Source organism: Micropterus salmoides, unplaced genomic scaffold (genome assembly GCF_014851395.1).
Source record: "Micropterus salmoides isolate LMB-PRFRI ecotype aquatic unplaced genomic scaffold, ASM1485139v1 Ms_hic_scaffold_16, whole genome shotgun sequence".
Taxonomy (NCBI): Eukaryota; Metazoa; Chordata; class Actinopteri; order Centrarchiformes; family Centrarchidae; genus Micropterus; species Micropterus salmoides.
In genome coordinates, this window is record NW_024040707.1 from 24,426,573 (window position 1) to 24,443,383 (window position 16,811).

A 16,811-nucleotide genomic window follows, 5' to 3' on the forward strand; every position below is an offset into this window, starting at 1 on the left:
CTCAGTGTTAAACAACTGAGATATGAATAAGTGCAGATACTATCCTGTCTTTGGAACTGGATCTGCAAGTGTGCAGTGTCATATTCACCGATATCTGTCTTTTTGCACCGTGCTAAAATTGTTTTCTCTTGTCTCTTTCAGAGAGTCATGGAACCATATGCAGCTGCAATGCATATTAAGCTAATATATGTGGACAAGGCAGGTTTCAACCTTGCAAAAATAAGGCGCTGGTGCAGAAATGGTGGCAACATAACAATGTGTGCGGCTTTTAGACAAAACTGTGTCCTTCACCATCATACTTAGTTCCATACAACACTGCACACATTATCACATTTCTGGACACCTCTACAACATACTAGTTATTCCTAATGACCAGGGCCAGAGCATCCCAGGTATGTCATCATCTGTGACGTTAGTTTCCACCGTTAGTTGCTTTGGTCCACAAATGGTTCACCCACTTTTCACTTCACTAAATCTCCCCCCATACTCTCTGTTCTTGAATTCTATTGAAGAATTCTTCTCTGCATGGCATTGGAAGGTGTATGATCACCAGCCCTACAAATGCATATCCCTTCCACAGGCAATGGAGGAGGCATGCGAAGACAACGATCATGGGTCATGCCAGGCCTGGACATGGCATTGCAGGTAATACTTTCCACGCTGCCTATCTCAAGAAAACATTGTGTGTGATGTGGATCGTTTGACCAAACCCACAAAGACCAAGTTTTTCCTTCTATTTCTTTCTAGTCCAAATGTATATTTTTTTATTCTACTGAGCTTTTGTTTGAGTGGTAGATTTTGTGAAAAAATAAAATTCCCCCTATTTATATTGATAGTTTGTTCTGTTTGGAATTCACATACCTACAACATTTGGAAACCTGTGTGTATGTGTGTTTTATTGTACTACATGCATGACAAAACCTTATTGCTAACTGCTATGCCCTATACATAGAAAAAGCAACAGCTAACTGTTATTCATTTATATTATCAGTGCATAGTTGCTGCTTTGTGTGCTTATTCAAAGACTTTTGTGTGTACTGTATTCATGTAAAAACACCATTTTTGAAGACCAAAATAGTTTAAAGACTTATGCAAGACTTTGCTTTTGCTAACTATTTGATCAGAGTAGCTGCCAGTTAACTGTGAGGGCTTGCTACTTTCACCTAATGAATTGAATTTCCACACAATACCTTATACCCCAAAGCAAAACATTATACATCTCTTGCAAAAGCAATGTGCTAATGCTATCTAGCTTTCAGCAAACAAAACTGACGATTGCTAGCTAAAAATGAGAAGCCTTTGAAAGATTCAGGTTCAGGTGGCTTGAAAGTGAAGACATATTGCAACCATGACAATCTGACAAGGGAATTATGGAAGTGGACCGGTATTGACCTTATTCTTTTCAGCAACAAGTAAGTGTGCCAACTATTTTGTCTTTTAACTTTCTGTCTACACCAGTGTGTTGCACTGTGTGAAGATGTTGCTATTGCTTCTGATCAACTTCTGCTTGACATATTAGCAAACACCTGACTACTATTAATTTATAACATACAGCGTGAAAGCCCACCAGACCTGGAAGAAAATTAGGCTTTCTTCTACAGCAGTTGACAAACATCAAGCACTATTTACATAGTGACCCTGAGTAGATCAGTTCTCCACACTTTGATGGGATAAGCTAGTCATCTTACCCTGGCTATTATCTTATAATAGCTGGCTATTGTCTTATAATAGCCATGGTGATTGTTCAGAATGTGTTTTATTATGTGTTTATAACAATATGATATTATAACACAAGTTGTCTGAGAGTGGCCATTCAAAGTGTTTGTTAACACAATATATCTTTGTCCAAGTATGTCTCTCTGTGTTACACTATTACACACAGCCTGGTATTTATATGGCATGTGCTTATTATTGTGTAAAAAGCTGATTTTTCAAAATGATATTAATAACATTTATATTATATGTCACATAGTTATTTTTTGAAAATATACGATTTTATTTTTGCTAATTCCAGACCAACACAGTAAAAATCATCTGGTTTAGTTATTGTTTATAAATAATAAATAATGTTAATGAGTAAATAACCTGCATCATTGCACAAGCAGAATATACAGTATCTCACAAAAGTATACAGAGTACACCCCTCACATTTTTGTAAATATTTGATTACACCTTTTCATCATTTATAACGTGTAAATTTGCTATCCCTTCAAAATAACACATCACGCAGCCATTAATGTCTAAACCTCTGGCATAAAAAGTGAATACAACCCTAAATGAAAATATTTTGTGTGGCCACATTAGCAATGAGCATGTGCACTCAACTTCTTTTGGTCGACCATGGCGAAGCCTGTTCTGAGTGGAACCTGTCCTGTTGAACCGCTGTATGGTCTTGGCCACCGTGCTGCAGCTCAGTTTCAGGGTTTCAGCCTAGGCCATCTTTACGTGGGGCAACAATTCTTTTTTCAGATTCTCAGAGTTCTTTGCCACAAGGTGCCACGTTGAACTTCCATTGACTAGTGTGATGGAGTGTGAGAGCAATAACACCAAATTTGACACACCTGCTCCCCATTCACACCTGAGACCTTGTAACACTAATGAGTCACATGACATTAGGGCAAAATGGCTAATTGGGCCAAATGTGGACATTTTCACTTAAGGGTGTACTAACTTTTGTTGCTAGCGGTTTAGACATTAATGTCTGTGTGATGTGTTATTTTGAGGGGACAGCAGTTATAAAAGCTGTACACTCAATACTTTACATTGTAGCTAAGTGTCATTTCTTCGGTGTTGTCACACGAAAAGATTAGTGTGAATAACCAATTATTGTTAAATCCATATAATATCTGGACTTGAACTAAATGATTTCATGTGAGATTGTTACGTAACATGGGGTAATGTTAACTTACACATCAAACTTACCACTGGTAACACAAAATTAGCAAACTGCACAGCAGACTAACATGAAGATGACAAGGATAAACTTGATCCTGAATCATGAGCATTGATTCTACTTTATTTTTTAGCTGCTGGTTGAAACCAGGCTACCATCCTTCTCCTTGTTGTCTCCTACAGATGACGTTGAAGCTAGGTACTACAGTGGATATTCTGTCAACTTATGGGAGGCAATATCGCTACTGCCACTTGCTGGTGTAGCTAGTAAACTGCTGTCACAGATCTGTCTTACAGATCTCTGTAATCTGTACCACAGAAATCTGTGGTACAGATTGGACAAGATTCCACAAATGTGCCCATGTGAGCAACCAGAACAAAATTTACATTTTTGGTGTAACATGATGCATGAAGAGTTGAATTGTGGTCAAGCCAGCGTTCAAGAGAAAAAATTCAGATGAGTTCCAAATACTGCTACACTCTAGCGATGAGGTCACTCACTCTAAGTCACGCAATTTATAGTTTTCACGTGATATCATGTTGTATGGGTTACGCTCCCTTGGAGGGCAAAAAAGACAAGGAAGCAGTGATCGACTACACTGTTACTTTGAGTTTGTTACTTTTGTGTCACCAAACTGCTGGATAGTTGTTGTGCTATTGGATGCACTAATCAGTGAGGTAAGGTGCAAGGTGTAAGGTGTAAGGTGAGGGATTCTCCACAAGTTAAATGGAAACATCACTGCAGTCCAGCTCTGGCAGGGACCTGGCGGTTTTTAATGGCAGAAATATGGCAGTGGGTGCTGGATATGGATCACAAGTGCCCAACACTTGCAGTTTGTGTCCTCACATACTACATTTCTGGTGTAAAATGATGCAGGAAGATTTAAAGTTTTGATCAAACCAGCGAGTTAAAAAAAAAATCTTGAGACGAGTTCCCAAGGCTGCTACCCTCTATAGATGACGTCACACACACACACACACACACACACACACACACACACACACACACACACACACACACAGTGTTTCTTTATTCTCTCTGCTGCAAACTGACAGGAAATAAATAAAACCCTTCTCTGCTCCTTTTCTCCTACTCTAACCATCCTCCCATCCTCTCCTCTTTCTCCTTTTCTCCTCCTCTCTTAGGAGGAACTTGGGCTGTGAATGCTGACTCAGCAGGACTCTGCATTCACACCCAAAAAGCTGAAAGTTGTTATCCTGTCAAAGATGGAAGTTGAAATGACTTAAATGTGCAAAACTTTAACTGAACCAATCACAGTTAGCTTTGTCAATTTCTGCCCAGCAACTGCTGGGTCACAGCACACATCAAAGTGCTTTGTTGTTTATTCAGCCAATCATCTTCACCTGTGTGTAAGTTGAACACTGTTAACCAGTGTTGGGCAAGCTACTTGGAAAATGTAGTGCGCTAAGCTACTAGTTACTCTACATTAAATGAAGCTTCACTACACAGAAGCTACCCCCCAGTGAAATGTAACAAGCTAAGCTACAGCAACGTGGCAAAAGTAGCTTAGTTACATCTAAGCTAATTCAAACTTTTTATATTTTATAGTTATATATATATATATATATGTATATGTGTGTGTGTGTGTGTGTGTATATATACAGTGGGAAGAACAAGTATTTGATATCCTGCTGATTTTGCAGGTTTTCCTACTTACAAATCATGTAGAGGTCTGTAATTTTTATCATAGGTACACTTCAACTGTGTGAGACGGAATCTAAAACAAAAATCCAGAAAATCACATTGTATGATTTTTAAATAATTAATTTGCATTTTATTGCATTACACAAGTATATGATCACCTACCAACCAGTAAGAATTCCGGCTCTCACAGACCTGTTAGTTATTCTTTAAGAAGCCCTCCTGTTCTCCACTCATTGCCTGTATTAACTGCACCTGTTTGAACTCGTTACCTGTATAAAAGACACCTGTCCACACACTCAAACAGATTCCAACCTCTCCACAATGGCCAGAGACCAGAGAGCTGTGTAAGGACATCAAGGATAAAGTTGTAGACCTGCACAAGGCTGGGATGGGCTATGACATTGGGCAAGCAGCTTGGTGAGAAGGCAACAACTGTTGGCGCAATTACTAGAAAATGGAAGAAGTTCAAGATGGCCAATCTCCCTCAGTCTAGGGCTCCATGCAAGATTTCACCTCGTGGGGCATCAATGATCATGAGGAAGGTGAGGGATCAGCCCAGAACTACACGGCAGGACCTGGTCAATGACCTGAAGAGAGCTGGGACCACAGTCTCAAAGAAAACCATTAGTAACACACTCATGGATTAAAATCCTGCAGCGCACGCAAGGTCCCCCTGCTCAAGCCAGCGCATGTCCAGGCCCGTCTGAAGTTTGCCTTTGACAATCTGGATGATCCAGAGGAGGAATGGGAGAAGGTCATGTGGTCTGATGAGACAAAAATAGAGCTTTATGGTCTAAACTCCACTTGACGTTTTTGGAGGAAGAAGAAGGATGAGTACAACCCCAAGAACACCATCCCAACCGTGAAGCATGTAGGTGGAAACATCAATCTTTGGGGATGCTTTTCTGCAAAGGGGACAGGACGACTGCAACGTATTGAGGGGAGGATTGATGGGGCCATCTATCGCGAGATCTTGGCCAACAACCTCCTTCCCTCAGTAAGAACATTGAAGACTGGTCGTGGCTGGGTCTTCCAGCATGACTACGACCCGAAACACACAGCCAGGGACACTAAGGAGTGACTCCGTAAGAAGCATCTCAAGGTCCTGGAGTGGCCTATCCAGTCTCCAGACCTGAACCCAATAGAAAATCTTTGGATGGAGCTGAAAGTCCGTATTGCCCAGCGACAGCCCCGAAACCTGAAGGATCTGGAGAAGGACCAAAATCCCTGCTGCAGTGTGTGCAAACCTGGTCAAGAACAACAGGAAACGTATGATCTTTGTCATTTCAAACAAAGGTTTCTGTACCAAATATTAAGTTCTGCTTTTCTGATGTACCAAACACTTATGTCATGCATTAAAATGCTAATTAATTATTTAAAAATCATACAATGTGATTTTCTGGATTTTTGTTTTAGATTCAGTTGAACTGTACCTATGATATAAATTACAGACCTCTACATGCTTTGTAAGTAGGAAAACCTGCAAAATCAGCAGTGTATCAAATACTTGTTCTCCCCACTGTGTGTGTATGTATGTATGTATGTATGTATGTATGTATGTGACATAACTATAAAATATAAAAAAAATTTAAGTAGCTTAGATGTACTTCAAGATGTACTTATGTACCTAGTGCTAACCACCTTCACTTTTCCAGCAACTGCGGAAACAACAGACTTTACTTTTCACTGTGCCAGTGAAAATAATTAGTTGCGCATATTGATGAGCATACTAAATTTTAGTAGGGTGGTCATTCATTCATCAGCTTGTGCAATGTGTCGAATACAAGGGGAACACTAGTCTGAGACCAGTAACAGAGATCACTGGTCTCTGTTGTGTGCACACCACCGACTGTCCAGGCGCTGCTCCCCTGCACTTAAGAGAGTTCTGCCATTTGCATTTCGTGAACATTATGTTATTAATTATTATTTAGATAAAACATTTTTGACATTTGTTAATAGATTTAGAATTTCCCACATCCGCATCGCAATGCATTTAAGAATCGATTTTTTACCTCATTCCTACGGGCAGGCACCATAGAAAGACACCACAAAATTGCAGAAACTGCAAAACCTATTTTAATTAACTCCACCGAAGCCGCAAGTCCCACTGGCACCAAACTTGGTACAGACCATCTTTGCATGAAGCTGATAAAAGTTTGTGGTCCCCAGATCCATACACGAAAAACTGTTCCAATTAGAAGCTAACAAATGTTTATGCCGAATGTTAAAAACGAAGTGATGTTATATCTTAAGTTTGGAATGGCCGATTAAAACCAAACTTGGTGGTGGCATGCCTTCCTCAGGGGCTGTGGAAAAAAATGGTGCAATTAGCCCGTAATTATTTGTTCTTCTAAAAGCACAAGTTGCATTGACATGAAACCTGAGCCGAATTGTTCAGGATGCTCTCCCGACTCCAGTGACCATAGTTGACCCTAAGATGCCTATAGGTGGCGCTGTTATTGCAAATTAAATATGTTTCAAAAAATCACATTGACTTACATTAATTTTATATATTATATGAAACTGGTCATTTATTCACTACGGGCCCCCGACGCTGTATGCGACATTTCATGCAATTCGGACAATAGGTGGTGCTGGTATTGCAAACTGAACAGTGCAGGAAAATGTAATTCGAGTACATAGGATTTTGACATTACACAGAGAATCTCGTTCATCGCTTAGAGGGCCCGCAACCTCGGCTCCCTTGACATTCGTGGGGCGCCCGGGTTGGCTCGCACGGCCCCCGTGGTGCAGATTGATTTTTGGTGTATCAAAAATCAATTATTCGCCATGAAACAGGAAGTTGTTAGTCCCGCCCTGAACACATCCACATGCCAACATTCACCCATAGTCATTAGCGCCACTTGCTGGAAACTGGAAATTACCTTTAACAAAGCAGCACCCGCAGCAGGTTTCACCTACATAGATGAAATTTCTTTGACATGTATCATGTCTAGACGAATCAAGAAGCCTCTTGGAGTGATGCCCTAAACCCAACATGAACTTGGCCATTTTGAATTTCATGGTCATTTTTGGATGATTTACACACTCCTTACTTTAACGAACTCATGCTAGAGAATTAGTCCGACCGACTTCAGATTTTCGCAGTCTAGTCTAATCCCACTCACAATTCAAAGTTGTACAATAGTAAGTTTTTGTGAAACGGCGTGTCGTCCAAAATTGATGATTTGCCATAAAGTAGGAAGTTGTTGTAAATTCAGTCCCTCCCCGAACACATTTTCATGCCAATATTCAGTTATAATAAATAGTGACAAGTGCTCTGCACCACAAAGGGGACACCGGAAGTGATGTTTAACACCTTTGTGCAGCATCTGAAGCTCGTGGCAAATTCACAGCCGCAGTGGCAGAGCTCCAGAATCTGCAAGGCGGCTGCCTCACACCTTGACGCCTGCCCAACGCTGCTTGCAGCTTTAATTTTCTTCTTCTTTGTCTTCTGTTTTCTGCAAAGTAACCTCAATTTTGCCTTAACATCCTCAAAAACTCACCAAACTTTGCACAAAATTCAAGGGAGAATTTACGTGTCATATGGTTTTCCTGCATGGGCATGGCAAAATGGCTTGCTCCCTACAGAGCGGTTATAACTTCAGTGTATATGCTCACATCTGTTCCAAAATGTACATGTATGATAACAGTCCTGCCCTGAGTACATCACTAAATCAACCTTCTCTAAAAGTCATAGCACCACCCACTAGCAACAGGAAGTGTCAAATTACCCGCTATTATGTACTACTCTTAGCAGGTTGGCCACACCGACCTCAAAACAGTCTCAGAAGAGCCTTAAGACTTTGATGATGCTCTGTTGTGAAGCTGGTGAGTTTTTGTGCAGCTTGTTTGTGGCATGGCAAGTTCAACAGCCAGTTCGATGGTTCGCCATCAAACAGGAAGTTCACTGCAACTTCACTGTACATACTCAAATCTGTACTAAATTTCACGTTTCATAAGGGTCCCACCCTGAACATATCTAAAGGACAAAATTCACTCATCTTTATAGCGCCACCTGTTAGCAGTAGTGAACCACCAACAATGCAGCCCCTACGGCCTCTTTCATCCAAATGAACGAAACTTTTGTGGTATCATCCCAAGATACACAAAAAAAGCCTATTGAAGTCATACCCAAAACGCAACAGGAAGTCAGCCATTTTGATTTGATTGTGCAATTTCATTCCTTTTACACGGTATTTACTTTAACAAACTCCTACTACAGAATTAATCGTATCGACTTAAAATGTGTGCATGCCGTGCATTCTAAAGGCACCGATAGTTAAAAGATTTGCTATCTGTGCATTTTTGTCGATGGGCGTGTCCATGGCATTGCGTTGAAAATTGATGATTTGCCATGAAACAAGTTGTTATCACTTCAGTGTACATGCTCACATCTAAGGCTGAGAGTTCTGTCCTGAACACATCCATTTTCATTCACTCAACGTAAAAGCGCCACCCACTGGCAAAAGAAAGTTTTATGCTGTGATGTACTACTCCTAGCACATTGGCACCATCTACCTTAAAACAGTCTCACAAGAGCCTTAAGACACTGATGATGCTCTGTTATGAAGCATGTGAGTTTTTGTTTAACTGGCACAGTGTCCAATATCGATGATTCGTCATGAAACAGGAAGTTTTTATATCATTATATATATATATATTTCATTTTCACCACGCGGTCCACACTTCATGTACTGGTACACATCCTACGATTAGCAGGTGTTCTCTAGCACCACACAGGGGAAACAGGTAGTGACGTTTGACTCCTTCCTGAACAGTGCAAAAGTAGTGATACTTCAGAACCACATCTCCGCGACACTCCCCGGCACAAGTCAGGGCCCGCCCAACGCTGCTTGCAGTTTTAATTGTTGGTTTTGGTCTTTCAAGTAGGTTCACATTGAGAAAATCTTTGAATGATGACAGTTTTATAATCACATAATAATAAATGAGTGGTGTGTTAATTAAAGAGGTGGTATTCTGCTTTTTAGCTTTTCCCCTCTCCTTTATTGAGTTATATTCATTTTTGTGCATGTAATAGGTTTGCAAAGTGAAAAGGTCCACCCTAAAGGGAGTTCCCATCTCCCACAGAATACTCTGCTCTGAACTACTTGAACTACTTGCCATTTCCCTTTCATCCCTGTGACATCACAGGGATGAAAGCTAAATGCGCCTCATATAATGCTTGCCAAGCGTCTAGTCGGACACGCCCTCAAAAACACTAATTGGCTCTCTTCTCTTCTCATTTGCCCGCCCTTCTCTGCTTCTGGTTGGCTAGTAGTTCTTAACTAGGAACTGCACATGTGCAACTCCCAACAAAGATCATTTAGAGACAAGATGTATCACTCCATTGGTAAATCAAAGCCTTCACACACAGGGTGAAAAAAAGAGCTGCAGCAATATGCAGTATGACAAAAATATGATGTTTTTTTGAAAATTAAACCATGTAAACCTGTTCTGCTAGAACCCCTAAATAGGATTTTGAACCTGAAAATTAGCATTATGCCACCTCTTTAAGAAGCAGAGAGAAATCCTCTCTCCTATATGAAGAAGCAAGTGTGCCGAAGGATGAGAAGACAGAAGGACATAGAGACAGAGAGAAAAAGGAAGAGAAAGAAGACATGTGCGCAGAGGCAGAGTGAGACAGCGGGAGAAAAAGTAATATAAGCAGGCAGTCAGGCAGAGCAGTGTAGAAGAGGGAGGGAGTGTGTGAGGGTGAGAGGTGCAATTACTGCTTGTGATTCAATCTGTTGGCCGTGTATTATGCCATTATAAATACTTAATGTGAGGTACTGCATGTTGCAAGACCCTCGCGTTTTATTTAGAATGAATTTGAAATGTTGGCAGTGATTTATCAGGAGTGCTGAAACCTGCAGAAACACCAAATATTTTATAAAAGCAACTACATCACTGTGAATCCCCTAAACAGAGTAATGCAGTTCAGCTCTGCTGTCGTTCATCAGAGGCGAGCTAAAGCTGTCATCTGGTGTCTGAGTCGCTGTGTTATATAATGCTGGATAGTCCTGTGCTCCTCTTCTCTTCTCTTCTCTTCTCTTCTCTTCTCTTCTACAGAGCCATGGATCAAACCTTGGATTTGTCCTGAAAATAACCCCCACACACAGGCCCTGATGTGTGTATACCAGCTGTAGCCGTAGTCAGGTATTATTTCCTCAAAACATCAACCTGTGTAGGCCTCTGTAACATAGCCTGACTAGAGAAGGGTTTTATTGATGTGGTGGCACTGTAAATTGGGATTCCTGGATTCTGGTAAAGACTATAGAATTTAGCATCTGCATAAGATGAGACAAAATAAATCAGAGATTAGAGATGGAGTTGTGTTGCTTTATGGAATAGCATGATTTAGTGGCATATGACATATGGTGTTTGTTATAGTTCTGTTGATGTTATGGCATGGTATGGTTATGTAGTAGCCTGTTTACTATATCCAGGAGATGCTAAACTGGGAGATACTGTATATTGACAATATCAGCATTTTGAGATGAGATTACAAGTGGGATTTTGCTTATTTTAATTGTGATAAAGATTAAATATTGTCATTTTCTTGTGTAAAAGGCTGCATTAAAGTTTGCTGACATGGCATTCTACCTCCGCCATCTAATCATTCTAGCTGAATGAATGTAATGTGTCAATTCATTGTCCACATAGCAGCTTTAAATAATAATGACAAATAAAATATCCCCAAATTCTTACTGTGGAGATGCTGAATAGAAAATATCATGGTTTGTTGATTCTGCTATTACACGTCTAAATATATCTGCCATAACATGACATTTTTTGAAATGCAAATGTATTATTTATATGTCAGCAAAAAAAATCAGGTTCCTCTGGCTCCTCCCTCTGCTCTTAATTCCATTTGAAAGAATCCACCGCTCCATGGTCAAAATAACCAATCAGAGCCAGGAGCAGTCTCTAACGGAGTGTCAGTCACTGCTCTTGCACACGTTGTGCAGCCCCCCTCCTCGTGCATGCTCTCCCTCAGTCAAGCTCAATATCTTCAGCACGGCTTCGTTTTGCAAACACAGTGGCTGAGAAACAACCTCACTGCTCCCCTTCAAAAGCTGTTCCTCACTCAAAAGCCATTCCTTACTGTTTGTCATCATGCCTCTTTGCCACTCGTCGAACGCCATGGTATCAAGTGTGCATGAGCAGTGATTGATACTGCATTAGAGACTGCTCCTGGTTCTGATTGGTTGTTTTGACCAGGGAGTGGTGGATTTTTGCAACTGGCATTAGGAGCAGTAGGAGGAGCCAGAGGAACCTGATTTTTCATAGATGATCTGTTCCATGTACTACTGTCAGGATATATTGACATTCATAGCAAAAATAACAAAAAGTTATTTTTAAAAGAATTGCCTACTGCAGCCTTAACAGGAAACGGTGGTGTTACTGATAATACTAGTAAGCCTACTCCATACACACCATCGAACATAAGCCTAGCCAGCCAAAGCCCTTAACATACGAACACACACACTTGCACACATGCACAAAACATTGCCCATGCAGAAAGAAGCATCCAGCTGTATCATATCTCCAACACAGACCACAGAAACATCTCATGGTCATTTTTTTATAAATGACACCCTTAAACATTACAGCTCTCAATTGGTAATAGAGACAAACAAGGGCTCAGTTTTGTATTTTTCAGTATAATATAGAATAAAATCAAATCTGAGATCAAAATAGCAACTGTAGAGGCTAGCTGATGACAACAGCAACGTAGAGCACAGGGGCATGGTGGTTGTAAGCCACGTTAACATGCAATGTCAAACTGTTCAAATGAACCATTTCAGCACCACGGACAGCTCTCAGGTTTTTAATTTCAGCATCCAGTGTGACACGGGATAATCACTCCTCTCCTGTTAATAACACACTCAGATCCTCATATGTCCTCCTTTACATCATGCACGAGAGAGAGAAACACTTTGTTACACCCTGTTAATGCCATCCCTGTAAAATCTGAACCAAACGTCAGCTGGTGTCTGGCTATTAATCAACCGTGTTCGTGTTAAAACACACACTGGGATGTAATAAACCCAGAATACCACCCATCCCCATTTACCCAAAACGCCTAAACTGCTGCTCCTACCTCGTCATTTCCATCCCAGGTCCTCCGACTCCCATCCCCCCTCCTGCGGCAGCTCCGTTGACCGGCTTCATGTGCTGCCCTACCCCCGGTCCTGTTGCAGGTCCAGTCATCACCGACCCCATCATCCCAGCAGTTCCTGGCTCACCAGGCTGCCCGCCGCCCTCCATACTTGCTTCGTTCCCCATCTCAGTCTCGGCTCAGGAGACGGGAGGGAGGTGGAGAAAGGTATAAGGCCAAATCTGCAGTGTTTTTTTTCACTATGTTGTCCTTTTATGTAATCAAAAAGAATTAATGGAAAAGGGGGAGAAAACTGGAAGAACGAACTCAGCGTTGCTCTTCAATCACCGCCATGATCATCCGCGTCAGCTTCAGGACCAGCGGGCTGCCTCCTGACGTGATGACGGGAGCGCGCCGCAGAATCACAGACGCTGACACGCTCTCTGTGGCTGTCTGTGCTGCTGATGCCGACAAAAGGAGAAGTGCAGAGTGAAGAAAGGGAGGGGGCTACAGTAGGGGAGAGTGGGGTAAGATGAACCAGTGGGTAAATTGACCCATCCCTGGTTTCTAGGCAACTGTACACATTTATACAAGCCCTGCAAGATCCAGTGAATGAATAAAAATCTAACAAAAACGTGGGAATAAGAAACTACCTCAATACTACCTTGTTCCCATGTTCTACTTTAACACATCCTGAAGTTTGCCGTGTCAAAGTTTTCCAGTTTAGAAGAATATAGAGTTTAACAATTAGGACTCACTGTCGAGATGATTGAAACACTAACGCTAATGCATTCTCATGTGGTTGACCTCATCTTTTAAAATAAATCATATTTAAATAGGCAGGCAATCAGGCGCTGAGCCAGTGAGCAGTTGCAATTACATATTATACAGTAAACTTTGAATGTATACCAGTGTGTTTCTGCTGTCCCACCCCTATGTTTCTTGTGTCCCAACTGGTCAGGACAAAAGAAATACCGTGCAACTTCCATCCAACGAAGGTTAAAATCAAGGGCAACTGGACTTGGTTGAAGATACTGGAAGACGTTTCGTCCCTCATCCAAAGGACTTCTTCAGTTCTGACTGACTGGCAGGGAAACTCAGCTATTTAACCTCAGTGGGGTCGTTATCCCAGGTCATCGATACCGCTGGTTCGTTAGTGTTCCTTGTTTCTGTGACGACAGTCGTTACAGTCGTTAAGACTACCTGTGGCCAAGACTGAACGACCATCGTTGGTATCTTCACCTGAGGCCAATAGGTTATGTTTGTTGAGTTTCCTGGGAAGTGATGAAAGGACAGCATTGTAAGTGGGGGATAAGTGGTGGCGTAGACCCCCTCCCCTGTTCAATGACGGCTTCTCAACCCTAGTGTAGATGGCTTCCTTGACACCTCTTTCAAACCATCCATCTTCTCTGTCTAAAATGTGCACCTGGTGGTCCTCAAACGAGTGTCCTCTGTCCTTCAGATGTAAGTAGACTGCAGAGTCTTGACCTGAGGAGTTGGCCCTTCTGTGTTGAGCCATGCGTTTGTGTAGTGGTTGTTTAGTCTCCCCAATATACAGGTCTGTGCATTCCTCACTGCATTGGACCGCATACACTAGATTGCTTTTCTTGTGTTTGGGTGTGCGGTCTTTGGGGTGTACCAGCATCTGTCTTAGTGTGTTCTTGGGTTTAAAAAACACAGGGATGTTGTGTTTGTTGAAAATCCTCCTGAGTTTCTCTGATACTCCAGACACGTATGGAATCACAATGTTGTTGCGTTTGACCTTCTTTTCCTCCTCCCCTGTAGTTTTGTTCTTCTTGGATCTTGTGGCTGTTTTCACAAAGGTCCATTTAGGGTATCCACAGGCTGTAAGTGCCCCCTTCAGGTGGTTCTGTTCCTTCTCTCTGGCTTGGGCGCTTGTTGGTATGTTTTCCGCTCTGTGGTGCAGTGTTCTCATGACCCCTAGCTTGTGCTCCAGTGGGTGGTGGGAATCGAACAGTAGGTATTGGTCTGTGTGTGTGGGTTTTCTGTAAACACCAATCTGCAGGCTCCTGTCCTCTTCAATGTGTACAGCGCAGTCCAGGAAGGCCAAACTGTTGTTGTGAACATCCTCTCGTGTGAACTTGATGTTACTGTCCACAGAGTTGATGTGTTCTGTGAAGGCTTGCACTTCCTGGCTTTTAATTTTGACCCAGGTGTCGTCCACATATCTGTACCAGTGGCTCGCTGCTATTCCTCTGAAGGAGTTGAGGGCTTTATTCTCCACTTCTTCCATGTAGATGTTTGCCACAATCGGGGATACCGGTGAGCCCATGGCACAGCCATGCTTCTGTCTGTAGAATCCACCGTTGTACTGGAAGTAGGTGGTGTTTAGACAGAGGTCGAGTAATTTGCAGATTTGGTCAGGGCTGAGTCTAGTTCTGTTGTCCAGGGTGTTGTCTTGTGTTAGCTGTTTCCTAACGGTTTCTACTGCCTCTATGGTGGGGATGCAGGTGAACAAAGAAGTTACGTCATAGGATACCATGGTTTCATCTGGATCCAGTTTTAGTTCTCGAACTTTGTTTACAAAGTCAATAGAGTTTTGGACGTGGTGAGGCGTGTTTCCCACCAATGGAGCTAAGATGGTAGAAATGTGTTTGGCAATGTTGTAGCTGACCGAGTTAATGCTGCTGATAATCGGCCTGAGTGGGGCTCCTTCTTTGTGCATCTTGGGTAGTCCATAAATGCATGGAATGGCATCTCCAGGATACAAACGGTAATATTGTTCGCGGGTGATGGTGTTGTCCTTCTGTAACTGTTGTAGACTTCCAGTCTCTCAAGGCACATTATACAAAAGTTGTTTCACATTTGTACAAAATAGCACCTGGTAACACATGAGTTGCTGATCATAACAAAAAATCCTGTCCCTAATGTTATCTTTTAAAATGACGTTAATCTGAAAAATATGGAAAACCCAAAGTGCCAGAATAATTAATCAATAAATAAACTTATAAATAAATATATGTGGAAATATATGCAAGAATGAATGAATGAATGAAAGAATAAATAAATGTGGAAACAGATGCAAGAATGAATTAATGAATTAAATAATAAAATAAATAATAATAAAATAAATGTGTAAATATAAGAAAGAAAGAAAAAATAAATAAATAAAATAATAAATACATAAATTTGCCATTGCCTTTCTCTCACAAGATCTACTGCTTTTGCCTTTTCCTTATGAGCCCAACCTGTCAATAAACTTGGGTTGGCCCGTTCACTAAGTCAATTCTGAGGAGACAATGACTGATACCTATGTGTCGATATGCTGCGCACATTACTCTGCGTGTATTATGATGGTTGACTGTATAAAAAATCAACATAGTGTCTGTGACGTCACCCGTTGATTTCTTAACATCTGTTTTGAAGGAGGTTCATGATTCCTTAAACCATGCACCTATGTCTACTAAGCTAATATGCTACTCTGCGTTGTTAGCATGGAGGTAGCTAATCGGCTAAAAACCCCCAGAGGCAAGTTGATGTTGGTGGTTAGTAGCTGGTGGCCATATCATTACCAGCTTAACGTTACACTCGAGGTAAGTAAACCTGAAAATATACAACAAAACTTGAAATAATAATTTATCTGTTATTGAGATTATACTAAACAAGGTTAAAAATGCATAATACATCTCAAATGAACAATCCGAAGCATATCAATGAACCTGAATTAGATTTTCGCATAGGCTAGCTATAGTTACGAGTCGTTTATTTGGATGTCACTTGATTATATTACTTGTCACGTCAATAAGCTAGTGCTAGATTACATATGATAGCTATTTAGCTTGAAAACCATTAGACATAACTGTTATTGTTAACAATTATTGCCCAAGAGCTTACGTTAAAGACTGTAATTCCCCACACGCTATTTTTGACTTGAGTGTTAATGTAATAGACAGCGCTGTGTGAGATTATTGTCTTGAATATGACTGTTGACAGACAAAGGGACTTGCATATTTGTTACAACACATTTCTTTCAGTTGTTGTGTCTGCTACACACAGCTTAAACTGCTAAATACTTGTCTTGGCTACTTGACTTACGACAGCATTTTCCATTGTCTGTCTTTAAAGGACAACACAAAAAGCTATTTAAAGATTTTCATACATTTTGAGGTGTTGCTCTTTGTTCCATTT

General features: G+C 41.2%; 1 protein-coding gene across 1 annotated transcript in view; it reads right to left on the reverse strand.

Annotated features, from left to right (window-relative positions):
- Positions 1 to 13,126, reverse strand: part of LOC119905968 (protein piccolo-like) — a 28,920-nt gene extending 15,794 nt beyond the window's left edge. The window contains exon 1 of the mRNA XM_038723412.1: positions 12,666 to 13,126. Coding sequence (XP_038579340.1) covers positions 12,666 to 12,850 — 185 coding nt within the window. The 5' untranslated portion in view covers positions 12,851 to 13,126. The remainder of the gene's footprint in view (positions 1 to 12,665) is intronic.
- Between the last annotated feature and the right edge of the window lie 3,685 nt (positions 13,127 to 16,811).